The sequence below is a fragment of the Rosa chinensis genome, chromosome 4, assembly GCF_002994745.2.
Source record: "Rosa chinensis cultivar Old Blush chromosome 4, RchiOBHm-V2, whole genome shotgun sequence".
Classification (NCBI taxonomy): Eukaryota; Viridiplantae; Streptophyta; class Magnoliopsida; order Rosales; family Rosaceae; genus Rosa; species Rosa chinensis.
In genome coordinates, this window is record NC_037091.1 from 13,308,679 (window position 1) to 13,327,912 (window position 19,234).

General features: G+C 39.3%; 1 protein-coding gene across 1 annotated transcript; it reads right to left on the reverse strand.

Annotated features, from left to right (window-relative positions):
- Positions 1-2,290: 2,290 nt before the first annotated feature.
- Positions 2,291-5,586, reverse strand: LOC112201022 (protein SULFUR DEFICIENCY-INDUCED 2). Its single transcript, XM_024342033.2, has 4 exons — positions 5,389-5,586; positions 4,027-4,239; positions 3,663-3,818; positions 2,291-2,856 (listed from the first exon to the last, which is right to left on the reverse strand). Exons 1-4 carry the CDS (start codon positions 5,497-5,499, stop codon positions 2,446-2,448), a joined length of 891 nt encoding a protein of 296 aa, XP_024197801.1. The 5' UTR covers positions 5,500-5,586; the 3' UTR covers positions 2,291-2,445.
- Between the last annotated feature and the right edge of the window lie 13,648 nt (positions 5,587-19,234).

Here is a 19,234-nt window from a genome sequence, read left to right on the forward strand (position 1 = left end):
ACAAGATCGTCTAATAAGGATCAATCATTACCCCAAGCATCTCAGGTAACAAAATTTTTTATCATGCATATATGAGTGTTCTTTTTTATATCAGAACAAAATTTAAATGTATTACCAACTCTTTATTTATTGCAAACTGATTTCTAAGGTCAAACCTTTGCCTCTTGTCATATAGAATCAAGAAGCTGAACCTTCAAGAAAGAGAAATAAGAAATCCTCTGCAGAGAATCAATCACTACGTCAAGACTCTCATGTAATAAAGATATTAGTATCAATGTTTGTGACTTAACATGTCATTTGTTTATGATATATGCAACAGAATGTAATATTTTTTTATTTTTCTTGTCATATAGGATCAAGGAGCTCCACCATCAAGCAAAAGAAAGAAACAGTTGTCTACTCCTTTAGTTGGTTATCATACATAGTAATCTTCTATAAATGTCAAAGACTAGATGCAGATGGTTGTACTCCTATTTTTATTTGTTGTTGCTGTTAAAAGTTTCATGAATCTTGAAGGAAGTATTGTTGAGATGATTTGAATGATGGGGTTTTATCTCTATATCATTAATCAATGCTAGCTCTTGTGTTAAGCTCTATGATCAAATGTATGTCAAGAAGTAGTACTCTTATGCAGGTTGGCCTTGGTTAATTTCCCCCTTAACTTGCCAGTTCATGAACGATGATCTTTACCATTCTTAAATAATGTTTAAACAATCAAACGATTTTATCTCAGTTGAATAAGAAGATTAATCTTTCATACTTGCCTGATAATTGATCAATACTCGACTATTAGACTAGAACTATACCGATATGTTGTGTGTCAATGAAGATCCAATAGTTAATCACAAAAAAGTACCACTTCTGATCGGTAAATTATATCTTTTTCTTTTTGGTCTGAATCGATCAATACCTTATATAATTTATGTTTTAATCTTTAATGTATGTACTTGGTGCTGTAATAAACGGATTAATGGCTAGATATATAAGAATATCATGATGAGAGTGGTAGAGAATCAAAGGTTGAGGAAATGGATTAATATTCAATTGAGGAAACCAAAACAAGCCACTGATATAGCATCCAAACCACTGGATATAAGGCTTGAGCACTCAAAGTTTCTTACAATATCCAACCCAAAAAAATGAGTAAAGATGAAGAGCAAAAGTCACCTTTTGGCCTTTAATAACTAATACCAAATCATACTTTGTATTCACCTGAACAAAATTTAATTTCAATACAAAAATTTTGAGCTTGGCAATTCATCGAACACATTATGTGCATCTATCAGACTCCACTACCATTCACTCAAGCTAGTCAAAAACAAAAAACCCAAACAGCCGATGTCATACTTCAGCAAGCATCTTTGAGTCTGCGCTTTCTATAATATGAAAATTACATGTTTGAATAAATCAAATTACCTCAAAGTAAACGATAAAAAGGAATAACGGATCCTTGCACGCCAAAGGAACTTTAAGTAAAGTTCTTCTGTTTCTCGATCACCCAGATTGTATGTATGCCTTCTTGTATCCGTAGGTGAGTTTCCATGGAAGCACAGAGCAGAGTAGAGCAGGCTTTGATGCCAAGCAGAGTCTTTAACGCACATGAGAGGTTTTTTTTTTTTTTTTTGGCTGGAGTTAACAACAACTAACGTCACCTTAACTAGAGTTAGAGTAGAAAACCAAAAACTAATCCAAGAATGATGTGTCACTTTTAAGAGCCCTACTTTTAAGAGCCCTTAGATTAGATAAAGAGTCAAGATTTTATGAAATTCAAATAAATTTACAGACTCCTCACTTTAGAGGAGCCGGATCCTTTTTGTTTTTGTTTAAAGACAAAAGCTTACAATGTAATATTGGAGAGTGGATGGCTTACTCTCAATTTTATCGAGACTTTCTGAATTAAAACTAAACATCTAACCAACTATTGAGTTAAGACAATATCAGTGCAATAATATGTTCCAAGTTATGCTAATTGTTGTTTAACAAAGTGTCAGACAATCACCTCATATACTCGAATTGAGTTCCTTAAAAAGTTAAACCTTCTCAGAAATGTGTTGGGATAGGGATAGTTGGCTTTCGGTAAAAAAATACGTTGAAAATTGATAACCTATCTTCCAATATAGAATTTACCTTGTTAATACAGACCCTAGTTAAATTACAAGTGAAGGAGCATATTGCAGATTGGCTCGAAAATTATGCTCCTATAGCGGTCCCTGAGTTATTTTGATTGTTGTAACCCATTTTGAGTCATAGTAGACGATCATTGTTGAGAAATTACCGGAGTCAACAATGGTTAACAAGCTAACAATCTCATCATGCCTCATTTCACACACTCCAGCATTTATCTTTGATTAAACGGGTGAATACAGCCATTTATACAAGTGATTGTGATCGTTATCATATAGTTTATACCCGCAAATATTAAGGGGAGGCAAGCAACAACGAAGATCAGCACGCTAACTGATCCCTGTGCGGAGAAATCTCTTCAAAGATGGGAAGTCTTCTTGATCTTAAAGCGGTCCAGTGCTTCACCAACTGGTCAAGCCCCTCCAGAAAAGCATCTTCTATATTTAAACCTAAAGAATTATTGGATGACAAGACTACAGGCTGGCATTGCTTTAGCTCCTGCAACAGTTCCGCAGCGCGTTTTTTCGACTTGTCCTCGCTTGATCCTGAAAGCTTACCCTGCAACACTTCATCAAGAACTGACCGTGCCTCTGCATACCGGGCTTGCCTGATCAGGCAGAGGCATAAGTTACAGGCCTTGTTGGCATCTGGATCGATGATTTGAGCTTTGTGATATACCACTTCTGCTGCCACATGGTTCCCTTGTTGCATGTAGGCCCAACCTAAGTTCCCCTGCACACAGATTCATAGTGTCAGAGCACGGCGACAAGGCAAATCATTTGTGCCACCGAATATGTGCAAGTAATTGATGGTATAAATCAATAATATAAAGAAGGTGAAATGATCGGTACAAGGACACCATGTACCCTCTGAAAGCCCTTTTATCTAGAAGCTTTAGAAGCAGAATTATATTGAATGGCTTTTTATTCAGGTAATAAATGAAGAAAAGGATTGTGAATAGCTTTGAAATCTGCTGCCCTTATGTAAAGTATCTTAAGTGGTGATTTATGGGTAAGTATCTGCGAAGCTTGTTCAGCGTGTTCTTGCATAAGATAACAGCCATTGTATTAACTATTATATCAACTTAAAGGGGAATCTCATGGCCAGTACTCATCATGGTTATAACTTTATTTGTAGTTTACTTCAAATATGAAAGAAGGTTTGTTAACTATTCTACGAGAAGATGAGAATCATCTGCCACACACACGGAATTTATTTAGACGATGAAGCTCTTGAGGAGCAACTGATGCTCCATAAGCAAGTAGATAATTCTGTTTGTTTTCTATAATTTGTGCGAAGATTAAATAGCAAGTACCGAACACGCTGAACACCCTTGGAAAAGATCAAGGAGGTACGTAAAATTAAATTTTCTCTAAAATTTTACATGTTTTATGTTTTTAGCTAAGAGTCATGTGATTTTATTTTTCTTCATTAATAAAAGTCAAATTCTGCTGCATAAGAACGGTAAAACTTTAAAAAGACTATACAAACTGTATTTAATACTTGTGAAGAAAGAAGTGATTAGTTTAACTTAGTACCAGTATCCTGGAGGTCTCTTGCTTGATGGTGACCTGGAACTTCCTTCCATGAGAGCGTGCTGTCTTGGTAAGCTTACCATTGAAGGCCTCTCCTTGGTAAATCATTCGAAGCTTCTGCTTCAATAGCTCTATTTGCTCCTCCATTCTCCCACATTTCTGACAAGTTATTAAACACCGTCAGAACCAAATGCCAAAAGAAGCATGGCGTATCCTCTTTTCAAAAATAGACAATTATCCGATGCTAAATATCAGATGCACAACACAACACCCTAATTGCAAGTTGATGTATCCATATCCTCTTTTCAAACAAGGATATCAATTTTCAAGCCTTGGAAATTAAAGTGCCTATTTATTTGTTAAATACCTTGTACAAGTCAATTAGTACGTTATCTAGGGATTCCTGTGCCTGCTTGGAGCAGCGATCCCTGAATGACATTATTGCTTCAATTGCTTCATCTGCTCTGTCTTGCTGCTTCATGACTATTGCCATGTCCTTTAGGGCACTATCCACCCTGTCTCCAGCATTGATCGCCTTCCAAAACAATACTATTGCAGCTTCTGGATCCTTCTCAACTAACTGCATTTGCACAGAGAAGAAGTCAGCAAAGCAGCATTAACAACTATCAAACTAAAGCAAGAGATGAAATAACCATCACATGCAGAAGACAATCAAACAATAACTAATTGCATTATCGGCCACCGTCACAGACTCCACGAAACACTTAAAAATTTTGTACATGATGCACATTTTGATTATGTGTAAATGACATTCACTATCAGGACAATTCTCCAATAATCAATATGAAAGATTTTCGCACTCCCAACATTGACATATCAGTTGTATTGCAATTTCTACAAACTGAACTTCAACAGGCCACACGTGCAGGCATTTCCAAGCATTCTTCATTGTGTATACAGTTAACATGCTTGTCTGTAAATAAGTAACTCTATCTCCACTACTTGATCTAAACGTACATTAAAATAATCAAATGCTTGGCAAAGTCATAAACCATCTAAGTAGCAATGTCCCTATCTATATCCCAAACAAGACATGCAAAAACCGATAGGAAAGAGCGCAATGAAACATCAATAAGTTGTTCCAATTTAGGCCAGACATCGGTAACAACTGACAAAGGGGCAACCTTCCAATTCAGTAGAGCCCTACTCTTGCAAAATTGCAGTTATGACATCCTTAAACGGGTTATGGATATGTCATCAACTTAAACAGAAAAACAATTCTCGATACAGAAAAAAATTCTTAGTTACCAACAGTCCTAATGAATCTAAATGCCCCAGATCACTCCAATTTTCATCCTCTCATGACTTCTGATGGAATCAACCAAATAAGGTTTAGGGTATTGTTCAAACTTCTTTTTCCATTACAAAACTTCCAAATTTACCCTGTTTCCTACGATAGAATCCCTCAGACTTAAACATTTAATTGAGCATTACTGACCATCTGCAATAATGCAATCATCTCAGATAATTAAAAAATAAATTATAAAACTTTCCAATTCCAAAATATACGATCAAGTGAAAAAAAAAAACATCTTACTAATCTGAAAGAAAAAAACAGAACAGAACCATCAAAACTAATTGGATGAATGGAGGTTCGTCAACTACCTAATCAACTAGACATTAAACCTATCAGAATGTTACATAACGAAGCACATACATACATACAGATCAATATGCATATAATCTAGGAGGGTCAGTCGATCAAGACCTGGACGTGTTTGGCTCGAACATAAGGGCTATCACCAGGAGGCAATTTGTGAAGAACATGGTATGGAGGAGGGTCTTGAGAAACCTCTCCTCCTTTTCTCGGACTCTTCATTTTCTTCTTCTTCAAATGCTTGAAACCCAGAAACAACAATGATCTGAGAGCTATAATGGAGCTCGCTGTTTGAGACAGAGGGAGTTGTTAATATAATCTGAGAGTCTGTTTTTTCGTGTGGAATGGTAGGAAAGCGACGAAGGAAGGAACCTGGACTTGATTGCGTCTGTGTTCGTGTTTTGAGAGGTTGGGACATTGTAGGCTTGCCACGTGTAAAGGATGCAGACGTGTTCAGTTGGCATGGAGCGAGCAAGTTGGGACGTTGCGTCGTGTGAGAGAGCTTATATGGGAACGCATGCACTTGGTTACTCCCCTCCAGCGACTTACCCTTTTTAAGGGCACGAGATCCTATAAGGATAAGACCATAACATGTGCATACGAAGTCCCCATCCTCTAGGAAGGAGCCTCTACGCTTTACGGTGGGTTCGGTGGTTTTGGTTGGTTTGGAATGTCAGAGTTTTAATTTGTCCTTTACTGTGGTCGTCTCGATTACGGATACCAATCATCAAGTTGAATGTGGTCAAAATAGTATATGTTATTAAAGGAAAAACAGATTATGTCCCTTCGTCAAAATGATTGATGAAAAATGAATCAAGGAATTGCAAATACAGCTCAATCAGCATTTAATGTCATTATTATAATTGATATTACCGTTGTAATTCTATCATTATATATACAGATTATGAAATGAAATGAGTAAACAAATTCTCATTTACTTTTACATATATAATAGTATAGATTGTAGTCAATTCACCTCTTCTGTCCTTCAGCTTTTACATTGTGATTGGTCTATATATATAATCCCACGAGGATCTGCGGCTGCCCAACCCTTCTTCCGGCCGCTAAGCCCCACAGACCGGCCTCATCCAAATCCTTCTTTCGGTTGCCAAATCTTCCACGATCGGCCTCCCTCTCCAGTTCGTCTTCCTCCACCGCGTCCCTCATTCGACCAACATCCACCAGCGCTCCACCACTTGAGAAGGCCAGATTCCACTGCCGGACACCTGCAAACCAGAGAAAAAAAAAACAGAGGGAGAAAAAAAAAACAGAGAGAAAAGAAAGAAAAAAGAAAAAAAAAGGGTGACTCGGCCCAAATAAAAAAATAATAATAAAAACAAGAAAAAGGGTATCCCTGCCCAGAGAAAAAAAAAATGGGCCCTGAATGGTGACGCGGCCTAGCAGAAAAAAAAAAAACAAACAAACAAACCCTGCGGCCCAGCAAGAAAAAAAAAAAGAAATCAGGCCCTGTAGACTACTGCTGAAAAGAGACAGGAAGCGGCTCAGTTTTCTCCAGCTCAAAAACATCGCTACGCACGCCTGCATCAATACGCACATGCGCTAGGATTGTTTTGTTTTCTCGAAACCCAGTATGTTTTTTTATATTTTATATATAGTTTTTTTGGTTGCCTTGTTTATATTCCACTTTTCATATATTTTATTATATGTGTTATATATATTCGTGAAATCTAAAGTATGTGAATTTTATTTATGTTTACTATTTTTTAAACATGCCTTATATTTTATTGCTTATGTTTTTATTTTATCTACGCTTATATAATGATGCCTACGCATGCTTTTATATTATGTTATTGTCTATATTTTATTTTGAACATGCCATATATATTTTGGTCTATATTATTTCTGAAATTTTGAGCATGTTTTATTTTATTTACGCTTATATAGTTTTTCCGATGCATGCCTTTATATGCTATGTGTTATTCATTATTAAATATACTATAGTTATTCCTTATTTAGTATGCTATATATAAATTGCATTTCAACATGATAATGAAAATTCATGCGCATTATACATACACATTTACCCTGATAAAGCATTTTCACATAGCATCGAAAAAAAATGTGACCGTTATGAATCTTGGCCTTGAAATCTAATCCATATTCTTAAAAAATAATTCACATGGATGTCTTTATGACTGCAGAATTTATATATCTTCTCTCTTATTTATGTAGATAGCTGATCCAACTCGACCTGAATTTGACATTTTGGACTCAGAATGACTTGAGTACCATCGTTGGGTTTCCGATTTGGAAACTACCTTTGTGGCAAAAGACTACACTATCACCATCAAAACTCCCACCGACCCCAAAGACGATGGATCATCTGACAATGTGAAAGCAAATGCCTTAATGTTTCTAAGGCTACCTATTGATCCTAGCCTACGCTGGGAGTACCTTTAGTTGAAGACACCCAAAGAACTGTGGGATGCTCTTAATGGACATTTTGGGAACATTTATGACACTTTGCTCCAAGAACTGACCGTTTAGTGGAATGAAATTCGCTTACTTGACTACAAAAGGGTCAATGACTTCAACAAGGACATGTTGCATCTAAAGGCACGTCTCAATTCCTGTGGAAGAGAACTCACAAAAGATGATATGATCCAGAATACTATTTCCACTTTTCCTACTACATCACTTATACTAGCGAACCAGTATAGGCTGGAGTATGACAACAAAAGAATCACAACATTCAATAAGCTGATCAACCTACTGCAAATGGCTGAGAGGAATAATGAGGTTCTTTTGAACAACAATGCCAGGTCCGTTGGGACAAAGAAATTTCCCGAGGCTAATTATGGCAAAGCGAAAGGTGGAAAGAACCCCAATGCAAAGGGGGTTGGACGTGCTGATCCCTACCCACGTGACAACAATGCACCATGTGAAAGGGGACGTGGGGGTCGTGGAGGCCCTCCCAATGTATGGTGTAGAGATGGTGGTGCTGATCCTAGTGGTCATGGAAACAAGGCGCAAAAAGCACCTAAGAACCCTTCAGTCAAACAGGAAAGAGTTGGCAATGAACCATGCTATAGGTGTGGAGTCATTGGGCATTGGTACAAGAACTGCCAAGCAAGCAATAGAGTAGCAGCCACTTACAAGAGGTATATGGAGTCTAAAGAACAAGAACCTCACTATATGAAAGAAGAAGGCCATGACCCAAACGTCAACCTCACAATTGCGGACTTCAATGGCAACAAGGAACTTGCTCAATCAATAGATGCTCCATATTTTGACTAATCTGCTATATTTGTCTTATTTTCCAAAGACAGTTGTGAAGGCATAATGCCTCATTTTTAATTAGACAATTGCTTGGTCTTAAAATTCATTTAAATAATGGTTTGATGAATTAGATTTCTGAACAAGACCTTGATTTGATTATCGTTGGCTTATTAATAAAATTCAGATTTTATTCTGAAGCATATTAAAGGAAAAGCACATTATGTGCCTTCATCAAAGTAACTGACGAAGAGGAAATCAAGAAATTGCAATCACATCATAATCAGCATTTACTATCATTATTGTAATTGATGTTTCTGTTGTAATTCTATCCCTATATAAAGGGATATGAAATGAAATGAGTAGACCAATTCCAATTTCATTTTACTTTTACACGTTATCAGCACGCTCAGAGCCAATAGGCAAGAAAAAAAATTTCTTCCTCCCATCAAAACAAGAAAAAAAAACCCCAAAAGTCTGAATTTTTCTTTGGCCACCCACACTTCCCCTTTGGACACCCACGCTCCTCCAGCCCGATTCCGCCGGACCGCCTTTGTCTTCATCCAGCACCAGAGAGGCGCTGTCTTCTGCAGGCCCTCTTCTCCAGTCGCTCACCTGCAGCCCGACTCCGACGCAGCACTGGTCCCAGCCTTAACGCAGCAACACCCCTACTTGCTCGTTCGTATCGGCCTCGTCTAGATGTAGGTACCCCACGCCAGCGCTCTCCACTGTCACAGCCACCATCTCTCGACGTCTCCAGATCACTGTCCCGGACCAGACCGCATCAATGGACCTCCTCAGATCACTGGCGATCTCAATGACAACCTTCGGTATTCTCAGTGACCTCAGCGATGACCTACACGCCGAATGAAATCAGACCCAGATCGCCTGCAATCTGCGGCACCAGACCTGACCGGATCAGTCACCCTCTCGACGTCGACAACCGGATCTCCACACCACCAAATCAACCTCGACGCAGTAGCCCTGCCAAGGAGGAAGAAGAAGACGCATAAAAGGAAAGAAGAAGAAGAAGAAGAAGAAGAAAAAGGAGGACCCGGCCCAAAAAGAAAAGAAAAATAGAGAAACAAGCCCTCCTGACCCAGAAAGAAAAAAAAAAACAGAAAAAAAAAAAAGAAAGGAAAAGGAAAAAAACACAAGGCTTGTGGCCCACTACTGAAAAGAAAGAGGAAGCGGCCTAGTTTTTCTCAAGCCTAAAAACATCGCTACGCACGCTTGCATCAACACGCGAGTGCACTAGGATTGTTTTATTTTCTCGAAACCAAGTACATTCTCTTTTATTTATTTAATTTATATTTACTATTTTTAAGCATGCCTTATATTTTATTGTTTATATTTTATTTTTGAGCATGACATATATATTATTTATGAAATTTTGAGCATGTTTTGTGATTTTTATTTACGTTTATTATTCCTAAGCATGCCTTTATATTATGTTATTGATTATACTTTTTTTTTACGCATGATGTATTGCTGCTATTATTATGTGTAACATATATTTTGTTGTATATTTGTGAAATTTGAGCATGCTATGTAATTTATTTTTATATATGCTATGTTTTATTTATTATTAAATGTGATATGGTTATTTTTAAAATACAATATATAAATTTTGTTTTGCCATGATAATGAAAACTCATGCGCATTATACATACACACTTACCATAATAAAGCATTTTCACATAGCATCGAAAAATGTGACCATTATGAATCTTGATCTTGAAATCTAATTCATATTTTTGGAAAATAATTCACGTGGATGTCTTCATGACTGCATAATTTATATCTTCCCTCTTGTTTATGTAGATGGCTGATCCAACTCAACCTGAATTTGACATCTTGGACTCAGAAGGACTTGAGTACCATCGTTGAGTCTCTGATGTAGAAACTGCTTCTGTGGCAAAAGACTACACTGCCACTATCAAAACTCCCACTGACCCCAAAGACGATGGACCGTCTGAAAAGGTGAAAGCAAATGCCTTAATGTTTCTGAGGTGACATATTGATCTTAGCCTGCGCTGGGAGTACCTTCAGTTCAAGACACTCAAAGAACTGTGGGATGCCCTTAAGGGACGTTTTGGGAACATTGATGACACTTTGCTCCCAGAACTGACCATTTAATGGAATGAAATCCGCTTGCTTGACTACAAAAGGGTCAATAACTTCAATAAGGACATATTGCGCCTAAAGGCACGTCTTAATTTCTTTGGAAAGGAACTCACAGAAGATGATATGATCCAGAAGACTCTTTCCACTTTTCCCACTTCAGCACTTATACTAGTGAACCAGTATAGGCTGGAGTATGACAATAAAAGAATCACAACCTTCAATAAGCTAATCAACCTACTGCAAGTGGCTGAGATGCATAATGAAGTTCTTTTGAACAACAATGCCAAGCCTGTTGGGACAAAGAAAATTTCTGAGGCTAATTATGGCAAAGAAAAAGGTGGAAAGAACCCCAAAGAAAAGGGGGTTGGACGTGCTGATCCATACCCACGTGACAACAATGCACCACGTGGCAAGGGATGTGGGGGTCATAGTATAGGCCGTGGAGGCCCTCCCAACGTATAGCAAAGAGATGGTGGTGCTGGCCTTAGTGGTCATGGAAACAAGGTGCAAAGGGCACCTAAGAAACCTTTAGTCAAACAGGAAAGAGTTGGCAATGAACCATGCTATAGGTGTGGAATCATTAGGCCTTGGTATAAGAACTGCCAAGCAAGCAACAGAGTAACAGTCACTTACAAGAGGTATAGGGAGTCTAAAGAACAAGAGGCTCACTATATGGAAGAAGGAGGCCATGAACCAGATGTCAACCTCACAATTGCAGACTTCAATAGCAACAAAGAACTTGCTCAATCAATGAATGCACTAGATTTTGACTGATCTGCTTTATCTATTTATTTTTCAAAGACGGTTGTGAAGGCATAATGCCTCATTTTTAATTAGACTCTTGTTTGGTCTTAAAGTTTATTTCAATAATAGTTTGATGAATTAGATTTCTGATCAAGACCTTGATTTGATTATCGTTGGCTTATTAATAAATTTCAGATTTTATTCTGAAGCAATTGAATTTATTTACTACACATATTTATATGGTTCGAAATAACACTATAAAGATGTAAGACAATACATCTAGAGAAAAAATTATTATTATTATTAGAATGAAAAGATTATCATTCTACCTATATTGAAATACTCTAAAGAATATGAGTATTTTCGAATTATTTAATAATACCTCCTATTTACTTGTAGGAATGAATCGAGGAGAACTTGAGTGCTTAGTGGATAGTGGGGCTACCCACAGCATATTAAGAAATAGGCAATTATTCATTGAATTAATAGCCTATAATTCCTCTGTGACTACAATGATTGGATCATCACAAGTAATAAAAGGGCGAGGAAATGCCAAATTTTTGCTACCTAATGGCACAATGTTTAAAGTCACAGACGCTTTGTAAGCACCAAGAGCTAATCGAACCTTGTTAAGTTTTAAAGATATTCGTGCCAACGGTTATCATGTAGAAATACACTGTGAGAATGGAACTGAGTACCTTTATATTACCTCTAATGAATGTGGAAGGAAACGCATTTTAGAGAAACTAATGAGTCAATCTAGTGGACTGTACCTCACTACTATTTAGATCATTGAATCCTATGCTGTCACCCATAATCAAATGTGGGACACTGACTCATACAGGCTTTGGCATGACCGCCTAGGGCACCCCGGTCGTGACATGATGATCCGTATTTTAAAGAACTCACATGGACATCCCTTCTTTCGAGTGAAAAATAAAATAGGACAAAAATCCGCCACATTGCAAGGTGTCAGTCCTAGTACTACTCAAATGTAGCCATTGCCTTTTGAAGTACCAGAAGCACTACCTCCATCCCATTATGCCTCATTGACTATTTCAAAGGCACATCACTCATTTTGCAAAGGTTGCTCTTTAGCAAAAACAAGATCGAGACCTTCCTATGCTAAAGACACAAAACAAAACATTCGATTCTTACAAATGATACAAGGAGATATCTGTGGACCTATCTATCCAGAATGCGAACCATTCAAGTACTTTATGGTTCTGGTGGATGCTTTGACACGCTGGTCACATGTCGCATTATTGTCCACAAGAAATGCTGCTTTTGCAAAACTCATAGCACAAATTATACGTTTAAGAGCTCACCACCCTGATCACCCTATTAAGTCTATAAGGCTTGATAAAGCTAGAGAGTTTACATCAAAAGCATTTGATAATTATTGCATGTCTATTGGGATCGATGTAGAGCATCCTATACCCCATATGCATACACAAAATGGTCTCGTAGAAGCCACCGTCAAAAGGCTACAGATGGTCGCTAGGGCACTGGTTATGTGTACCAACCTGCCTATTTTTGCCTGGGGTTATGCAATATTGCACGCAGCTTTACTTATTCGTTTCAGACCTACTACTAGCCAACCATTTTCTGCGTACCGATTGGTAACTGGATATGAGCCTGACATTTCACACTTACGCATATTTGGTTGGGCAGTATATGTGCCTATTGCGCCCCTACAACGCACAAAAATGGGTCCCCAGAGTTGATTAGGTATTTATGTTTGATACGAATCTCTAATCATTATCCGCTATTTGGAACCCTTGATAGGCGATCTCTTTACCGCTAGATTTGCTAATTGTCACTTTGATGAGATAGTCTTCTCGTCGTTAGGGGGAGATAGGAAAAAGGATTTTCCAAGGGAACGACAGGAATTTTAGTGGTTTGTGCCCACTCTGTCTCATTTTGATGTCACACTTCACAATGTGAAAGTGAAGTGAAAAGAGTAATCGATCTTCATAACGTAGTAGATTCGATGCCTGATGCGTTTACTGATATCACAAAAGTGACGAGATCACATATACCAACAGCAAATGTGCCTGCAAGGTTAGAAGTTCCCAAACAAGGGGCACAACACCGCAAATAGAGGCTCTGCAACTACACTTAGTGGAGGTGTGGTTGAGGCCGTGGCCCCCCAAAGGAAGAGGGGGAGGCCACTTGGTTCGACTGACACTCACCTAAGGAAGAAGAGGGCGAGTAAGACACAAACCGATCCATTATTATCAATGTAGAGAATCTCTCTCATGAGATTGTCTCTGATTATAGTTATGTGCATGAATCAATACTGGAGGACGCTCCGATGTTTGAAATGATTCCAGAGAACAAAGAAATCTCAATGGATTATGAGAGTGCGTATGAGTTGATGGAAAGATCTTCCATATACATTGATGATATATTTGCATATACTGTTGCTCAAGAAATCATAGAGCATGATGATATTGAACCACGCTCTATTGTAAAATGTCACCAAAGAGAAGATTGGCTTAAATGAAAAGAAGCAATCCAGGCAGAATTAGATTCTCTAGCAAAGACACATGTATTTGGTCTGGTACTGCTAACCCCACCAAGTGTAAGCCTGTAGGACATAAATGGGTCTTTGTCAGAAAGCGTAATGAGAAGAATGAAGTCCTGAGGTACAAGACTCGCCTTGTGGGGCAAGGTTTCTCACAACGCCCTGGAATTGACTACGAGGAGACATACTCTCCCATAATAGACGTTATAACGTTCCACTACTTAGTTAGCTTGGTAGTTTCCGAAGGATTGGAAATGCAGCTCATGGATGTGGTTACTGCATATCTCTATGGGGATCTTGATTCACACACACACATATATGAAAGTGCCTGATGGCCTTACATTACCCAAATCAAATGACTCTAAACCATGGAGTGCGTTTGCAATTAGGTTGAAACACTTACTGTATGGATTGAAACAATCTGGGCGGATATGGTATATCCGTCTAAGTGGCTACTTGATTGGGAACGGATATAAGAACGATGAATTAGGCCCCTGCGTATTCATAAAGAAAACAAGTTCTGAATTTGAAATTGTAGTTGTGTATGTCGATGATATGAACATAATAGGTACTCTTGATGAAATAAGAGAAACCACGAGCTACTTAAAATCTGAATTTGAGATGAAGGATCTTGGGAAAACTCGATTTTGTCTAGGCCTTGAACTAGAACACCGAGTTTGTGGAATACTAATCCACTAGTCTGCATATGTCCAAAAGATGCTAAGGCGATTTAACATGGACAAAGCGCATCCTGCTAGCACTCCTATGGTTGAAGTTTAGTTGCAAAGAAAGATCCATTTCATCCAAAGGAAGATGACAAAGAGGTATTGGGAGCTGAAATTCCCTTTCTAAGTGCAATAGGTGCATTATTGTACTTAGCCCAATGCACTCAACCAGATATTGCATTCTCAGCGAATTTGTTAGTTAGATTTAGCTTAGCGTCAACGTAGCGTCATTGGAATGGTATTAAGAACATTTTCCAATACCTAAAAGGAACAGTTGACTTGGGACTGTTCTTTCCCTACAAAGAGACAAGAGGGACCGCAGATGGAATTGCAATCCCTAAAGGAAATGTTGATGGCGAAATCGCCACTCACTACACCGAAACCTCAAATGATGTTTTGGTTGGTTTTGCTGATGATGGGTACCTCTTTGACCCACATAAAGGTCGTTCCCAAATTGGTTATGTATTTACCATTGGGAACACGGTGATATCTTGGAGATCAACCAAGCAAACCCTTGTGGCTACTTCCTCGAACCACTCAGAGATCATTGCTCTACATGAGGCGGTTTGTGAGTGTATATGGTTAAGAGCTATCATTACACATATCTGAGGGACTAGTGGTTTGAGTTCTACCACTGAAGAGCCTACTTGCATTTATGAAGATAATGCAGCTTCCATCGAACATATGAAACTAGGTTATATCAAGGGTGATAATAAAAAACACATATCGGCTAAGTTTTTTTACAATCAGAAACGATAGGCTGTCCTCAAGATTCAAATGAATCAAGTAAAGTTTGAGGAGAATGTGGCGGATTTGTTCACCAAATCATTGCCTAAGGCCATATTTGAGAAACATGTGAAAAATATAGGAATGTGAAGACTTTCCAAGCTCCCTTGATTAATGTAAGGATCAGGGGGAGATGTAGACATCAGAGGGAGTCTAACACACACATGTCATCCTCAAATGTAATAGGTGCGTTGTGCTCTTTTCCTTCGACCAAGGTGTATTTTTTGTCCCACAGGGTTTTTATTGTTACTTGGAGAGGTATTTAGTGAGGCAACAATTCATGCACTATTTTGTCTTTGACTTGGCACAAGGGGGAGTGTTAAAGAAAAAACACATTATGTGCCTTCATCAAAGTGACTGACGAAGAGGGAATCAAGGAATTGCAATCACAGCTTAATCAACATTTAATATCATTATTATAATTGATATTTTCGTTGTAATTCTATCCCTATATAAAGAGATTATGAAATGAAATGAGTAGACCAATTCTCATTTACTTTTACGTATATAATAGTATAGATTGTAGTCAGTTCCCCTCTTCTGTCCTTCAGCTTTTACATTGTGATTGGTCTATATATATGATCCCACAGGGATCTGCGGTTGCCTTTTAACTTTTTAAACTTCAAAAAAAAAAAAAAAAAAAAAAAACGAGGAGTTTTTATTCATTAACAACTTTTGTTTTTGTTACATGGAAGCCTAAAACAAGAAGACGGAAGAAATAAATTAGCCAACATGATTTCTGGGAACCCTTCTGAATCTTGAGATATCATCCAAGTCATGTAGACAAACCTTTGTAGTATAAAATGAGATGGACACCATAATTAACCTCAATACCATTCTTAGCGAGAGCATCATCCACCATATTCAATTCATGATATAGAGAACTCTTCTAATGAGGACCACTAAAATGAGTACTAGTATAGGATTTTCTAATTAATGGTTTGAGAGACTCACTTTTCGATTACATTACGGTAAAATCAACCGTTAGATGTTTACATATAAATGAGTAGATCACTTCTAAAATTTTTCTTACAAATTGCTTATCACTAAGGTATCGAACTAGATCAAATTAATGGACGAACCATCTTTGTCAAACATGAACCATTTATGTTCATAACTGATAAATCACGATTATGAATGCCTTAACGATTTTCAATTTGGTTGAAAATTTTCATAAATTATCTACACATTAATATCTAAACATCTAACGGTTGATTCGCATAAATGTGATCAAAATGTAGGTGTAGATACCTCTATTAACAAGGCTATTTTCTATGTCACCAAGCATAAGTAACACCCTCTTAGGGGGGCTCACAAGCCATGGTGGGGCCCAACCGCTACATGCATCACGTAGCCGGATGTCCAAGCTAAGCCACAGTAGTCGGAAGCGGCCATTACCTCGCCGGGAAGCCACCTTCCCGGCCTCGCCAAGTTACCTTCACAAGCATGTTTTCTAAAGATTAGAATAGTGGGTTTAGCATCCCACATGGAAGAAAATGTAAATTGGAAGGGTTCCCTTACCTATAAAAGGGACCCCTCCTCACACTTGAAATCCACTTCATTACATCCTTATGTAATCCTCTTGGGCCGCAAGGCCCAACATACATAGTTAAACATTCAAGTGGACATAGTCTCCCGCTAAGGCGGGAGACGAACCACTATACTTCTTGTGTCTCTCTCTCTCTCTCTCTAAATGCTAACTAGAGCCTTCGGTTCTAACGTTAACATTGGCGCCGTCTGTGGGAAGTCAACACAAAGGCTTCGTCACATACCATGAACTTTGACCCGCAAGCGTCGAGTCAACTCTCGGTCAACATCAAATCAGGATTGGTCAACTCCCATTTGGGCCGGTCAACGTCGTTCAAGTTTGGTCAACTTCATGTCAACGCCGGTCAAGCCTGGTCAACGCTGATGAAGTTTGGTCAACGCTGAACCACCAAAAAATAAAAAAGCATTTTGGGGGTGCCAAATTACTCTGGACACCATCCCACCTTTAATCATCCTCCACTAGCGAGGACTAGCGCCAGCTTCAAATCGCAGCTTGATTGCCATAGCCAGCGCCAGCAACGACACCGCCGACCGTCAGTTAGCGGCAGCACTGAGCTTCTATCAAGCTGCAGCGCTGAGTTTCCGCTAACAAGCCCAAACTCCAGTCAGCGGCACCGTCGAACTTCCGGCAGTGACAGTGCATAAGCTTCCACTCCGACCAACACCGGTCCGCTAGCACACCGGTCCACCAGCAGGTCACCGCCAGACCCTACGGCATCCATCAGCACTCGGTATCTCACGGCAGCACCATGCCCAGCGTCAAGCATGACGAGCCTTTATTTGATTTCATCCTCGTCATCAAGCATAGACAAGAGCTACCGTTGACAAAAGCTGCTAGCCATACACCGCTAGCACACCAATGTGCCAGCAGCACCAGCGAACTTCATTCTACCATACTCGACTAGGAGCCAATCACCAAGCCTCCTCCGCTAAAGCTTTATCAGCGGGGACCTTCTTCCACTAATTGCCATCAGCGGCAAGCTTTCACCGCTAAGCTCCGTCAGTGGAAAATTTCTCCAGCTAAAGCACCATCAAAGGAAAACTTCCTCCACTGAGCAGCTTTACTGCTAGCAGCCTCCGCTGAGTAGCTTCCATTGGACATCACCGCTAATCCGCCATACTCACTACCTCCTGATAGATACCCAGTGCCAATGGCTTATCTGCCAAAAGCTCATCTACCAACAATTAATTTCCCTCTGCAAGTATAAGCTTGCCATGTCCACAATCTCATCTGGATGGCTCACCATTCGTCGCTGGTCATCCAAAACCTATCTCATCCTCGAGCAGCTAGCGCTTTGCACCAACACATGCGCTAAGTAGAGGCTTGCAGCCCTTGCTCCGAACGCTGGGTTCTTCATCGATTCCACTTACAGTAGACGCTAACGATTTAAGATAAGTCTTGTGTTATTTCAATATGCACAACACATGCCTACTACTTGCGCATAACTGAAGTAGAAGCCAATAGACACATAACTAAAATGCTATGCCATGTGTACCCTTGTCTGCCATGCACACATACAGCACAAGCATGTTTAATCACTACACTTACAACATGCTCTTTATGTATGGGTATGAGGCGCCACAGAGTTTAAAGTGATTCATGGTTATATATATATATATATATATATATATATATATATATATACAGCCCCCTTCCAATGAGGGATCCCTATTTTTTGCCAACTTGAGGGATAGGTCCCAACCCTTGGATCTGTTTTAATGAGTGTTAATACTCAAGTCCGGCGGACGCCGGTTCCTTGCTCAACGTGGGTCCGGTGGGCGGACCGCTACTCCTAGGATTAGGTGATTCCTGTTCGCTGCAACACGATAGACAGGGCGTCAGAGGGAGACCGCGTTGGGCGGTCTTCACTTCTCCGATGCCTAAGTCAGTCACTGTATATGCGCAGCATAACAATAAATGAGTAGTAATTGCGTAATTAATGAGGAGAGAGGAGAGAACCTTTTATAGGTGAGGAAGAGCTTGATCTTCTTCTTGTTTCCGATGTGGGATTGATGTGCTTCGATTCCCAGCGTCTGGAGCTTCTGATGCTATCTTGACGCGGCGCGTTAGCGGTGATCTGGGGGTGATCCAGGGCTCGAGCGGTAGCCCGCCTGGCCGTGACTTCGCAGGTCGTCCCCTTGGTGAGAGTCGGTACTTCTAGCGGTACAATGAGCGTGGCTCATTATAGCTAATTATGCTCGTTCTAGCACATGTAGGTACAAGTCCCCCAAGTCCCCAGTCAAGGAGGGCAATCTTGGT

What these genes read in the sequence shown, in the direction of transcription:
- LOC112201022 (XM_024342033.2), bottom strand. Translation starts at nt 5,499, where the DNA reads ATGAAGAGTCCGAGAAAAGGAGGAGAGGTTTCTCAAGACCCTCCTCCA. An exon ending in TTCGAGCCAAACACGTCCAG is followed by an intron (nt 4,240 to 5,388) that starts GTCTTGATCGAC and finishes GTGCAAATGCAG; the next exon opens with TTAGTTGAGAAGGATCCAGA. An exon ending in AAGAGACCTCCAGGATACTG is followed by an intron (nt 2,857 to 3,662) that starts GTACTAAGTTAA and finishes ATCTGTGTGCAG; the next exon opens with GGGAACTTAGGTTGGGCCTA.